Source organism: Notothenia coriiceps, unplaced genomic scaffold (genome assembly GCF_000735185.1).
Source record: "Notothenia coriiceps isolate Sejong01 unplaced genomic scaffold, NC01 NC01_scaffold00002421, whole genome shotgun sequence".
In the NCBI taxonomy this organism is placed as follows: domain Eukaryota; kingdom Metazoa; phylum Chordata; class Actinopteri; order Perciformes; family Nototheniidae; genus Notothenia; species Notothenia coriiceps.
In genome coordinates, this window is record NW_011335122.1 from 1 (window position 1) to 2,515 (window position 2,515).

At 48.3% G+C, this 2,515-nt stretch overlaps 1 protein-coding gene across 2 annotated transcripts; it reads right to left on the reverse strand.

Annotated features, from left to right (window-relative positions):
* Nucleotides 1-284: 284 nt before the first annotated feature.
* On the reverse strand, nt 285-2,241 carry LOC104967615 (serine/threonine-protein kinase WNK4-like). Of its 2 annotated transcripts, XM_010797132.1 has the most exons (4): nt 1,859-2,240; nt 1,556-1,737; nt 1,106-1,227; nt 285-551 (listed from the first exon to the last, which is right to left on the reverse strand). In XM_010797132.1, exons 1-3 carry the CDS (start codon nt 2,062-2,064, stop codon nt 1,139-1,141), a joined length of 477 nt encoding a protein of 158 aa, XP_010795434.1. In that variant the 5' UTR covers nt 2,065-2,240; the 3' UTR covers nt 285-551; nt 1,106-1,138. The 2 variants fall into 2 exon arrangements, with proteins under 2 accessions (XP_010795434.1, XP_010795427.1); XM_010797125.1 differs by lacking the exon at nt 1,106-1,227 and having other exon boundaries at nt 1,859-2,241.
* Between the last annotated feature and the right edge of the window lie 274 nt (nt 2,242-2,515).

A 2,515-nucleotide genomic window follows, 5' to 3' on the forward strand; every position in this document is an offset into this window, starting at 1 on the left:
GTGCTGGCGTTTCCTCTTTTTGAGGTCTTTAGGATGCTTCAAAAGTTATATAATTTTGCACGGACGCCAGGACCGGTGAAAAATTCACATTATTGTGATTGTACAATACATATTATTGACTTTTCATTCAGGAAGTATGACGCTGCGCTGTCAGAAGCTTCTCCATGTTTGTGATTGGTCGAATGCTCCAGATACTACCCCTTTCATGTGAACGCACCTAACTAGATAGGACACGGCTGGCTTGAGCGATCCACTTGATAACCCGCATCGTAGGACCGCTTAGCGAGAGCGCGTATGTTTTGGATTAGACCAACCGGCTAACTCCAACATATCCAGGTTAGGTTGAACCAGCTTCGTAGGACAGGCCTCTGCTGAGTCTCAGGAGGAAATCAACAACAAAGTGCTGAATGTCTTATAAACACAGATCTGGAGTCAAACCGAATGAATGTTTCTGAATATAAATCTGACGTCATCGTCTTCTCCCTCTTCCTCTTCCTCCTCTTCTCCTCCTCCTTCTCCTCCTCTTCCTCCACCTCTTCCTCGTCTTCTCCCTGCAGGCAGACACCTTTAAGTTTTTTTTATCAAATCTGGGCATGAAAACAAACAACATGAAACGGTTCATTTTAAAGAGGCCCTCTTCTTCTTCTGTGGTGTTCCCTCTCCTGCAGTCTGTGGCCGTTTCTCAATGTCGAGTAAACCTGCTATCTCCAGTATACTACGTCATCGAGTGGCGCCGAAGGACTGTTTAAATGCATGTTAAATGCCCAGCATTCGGCGCCACTCGACGTAGTATAGTTGAAATAGTGGCTCTGCAGCAGGTATACTCGACATTGAGAAACGGCCAGTGTTTCTGGAATTTGACTTTTTCATAATTTAACTTTTTTTCATTATTTAACTTTTTTCTATAATTTACTTTTTTCTCAGAGTTGACTTTTTGTCGACGCTCTAAATACTAACCAACATGAGCAGGACCGGCTTCTTTAAATGTTTCCTCCTGAAATACATCTCTTTAATTTATAAAATAAGATAGATAAAATACATAAAATATAATATAGGATTATTAGGGAGTGAAAGGAGTCAGCACGCCCCCCCGCAGCTCTGTTACCTGTGCAGGTGTGTAGGAGACGCTTCTTCCCGCTCAGCTACAGCTGTGCTCGGGGGCAAAGGTCACGCCTCTCCCTGCTCGCTCCTGAGACCCACTGCTGCCCGAGCTCTTCCTCATGATGCCTGAGCAACACATTACTGCTGTTATTATCAGTGTTATGATGAACGCAGTGTGGCTCCCCACCTGCAGGGGGCAGCAGCTCTGAACAACACCATTATTGTTGTTGTTGTTATCAGTGTTATAATGAACGCAGTGTGGCTCCCCACCTGGAGGGGGCAGCAGCTCTGAACAACACCATTATTGTTGTTGTTGTTGTTATTGTTATTATCAGTGTTATAATGAACGCAGTGTGGCTCCCCACCTGCAGGGGGCAGCAGCTCTGAACAACACCATTATTGTTGTTGTTATTGTTGTTATCAGTGTTATAATGAACGCAGTGTGGCTCCCCACCTGGAGGGGGCAGCAGCTCCGCTCTCAGGCTGTTTCTCCGGGCGGAGAGGCGGCGCTGCCTGTGGTTCAACATGGCCGCCAGAGAGACGATGCCAGGGGGCGGAACTTTCCCCATCCTCAGGTACAGCTGCTCGATCTCTCGCTTCTGATTGGCCTGCAGCTCCTGCACCTCTGCGTGTTGTCTGCCAATGAAAACATTGGAAATGGTTTTGCCTTCATTCTGACATTATTAGGTAGAAAGTTAAACCCCCCCCCCCCGATCTGTCTAATTTAAACCTGCATACAATCCTATCGACCAATCACCTTTCACGAAGCTCCTGCAGCTCCGCCCACATCTCCTCGTTCTCACTCCCTGATTCGTCAGAGCTGATGAGGGGCGTCGAGCGGCTCCACGATTGGCTAAGCCGGCGCCCCCTCCCATCCTCTTCCTCCTGTCCTCTGGAGAGCTTCACTGTGCTGCTCTCTGATTGGCTCGTCTCCTCCGTGCTGCTCTCTGATTGGCTCGCCATGGAAGGAGGAGGGGAATGAGTGGTGGGTGTGGCCTGACTGAGGGGGCGGGGCTCGGGATGACGGACAGCAGGAACATCTTTAGAGGGTGACACCTGGAAACGCCCGACGGTGAGGGAGACCTGGGGGGGAGGGTGAAACCGGGTTTCTTTGAGGTCCCATCAGACTCCAGAACCAGGACCATGACCCGGACCATGACCCGGACCATGACCCGGACCAGAACCAGGAACATGACCCGGACCATGAACCGGACCATGACAAAAACCAGGACCATGACCTGGACCATGATCTGGTTGTTTTGGTTCATTACTAAATGTTGAGGAGTTCCTGAATGCATTATGGTTTCTCAACTCAACTCAACTCAACTTTATTTATAAAGCCCTTTTCAAAACAGCCGGAGCTGAAACAAAGTGCTGTACATGCCATAAAAAACAAAAATAAAACAACAATAAC

What these genes read in the sequence shown, in the direction of transcription:
- LOC104967615 (XM_010797125.1), bottom strand. Translation starts at nt 2,064, where the DNA reads ATGGCGAGCCAATCAGAGAGCAGCACGGAGGAGACGAGCCAATCAGAG. An exon ending in CTGCAGGAGCTTCGTGAAAG is followed by an intron (nt 1,738 to 1,858) that starts GTGATTGGTCGA and finishes TTTCATTGGCAG; the next exon opens with ACAACACGCAGAGGTGCAGG. An exon ending in GGAGCTGCTGCCCCCTCCAG is followed by an intron (nt 552 to 1,555) that starts GTGGGGAGCCAC and finishes GTCTGCCTGCAG; the next exon opens with GGAGAAGACGAGGAAGAGGT.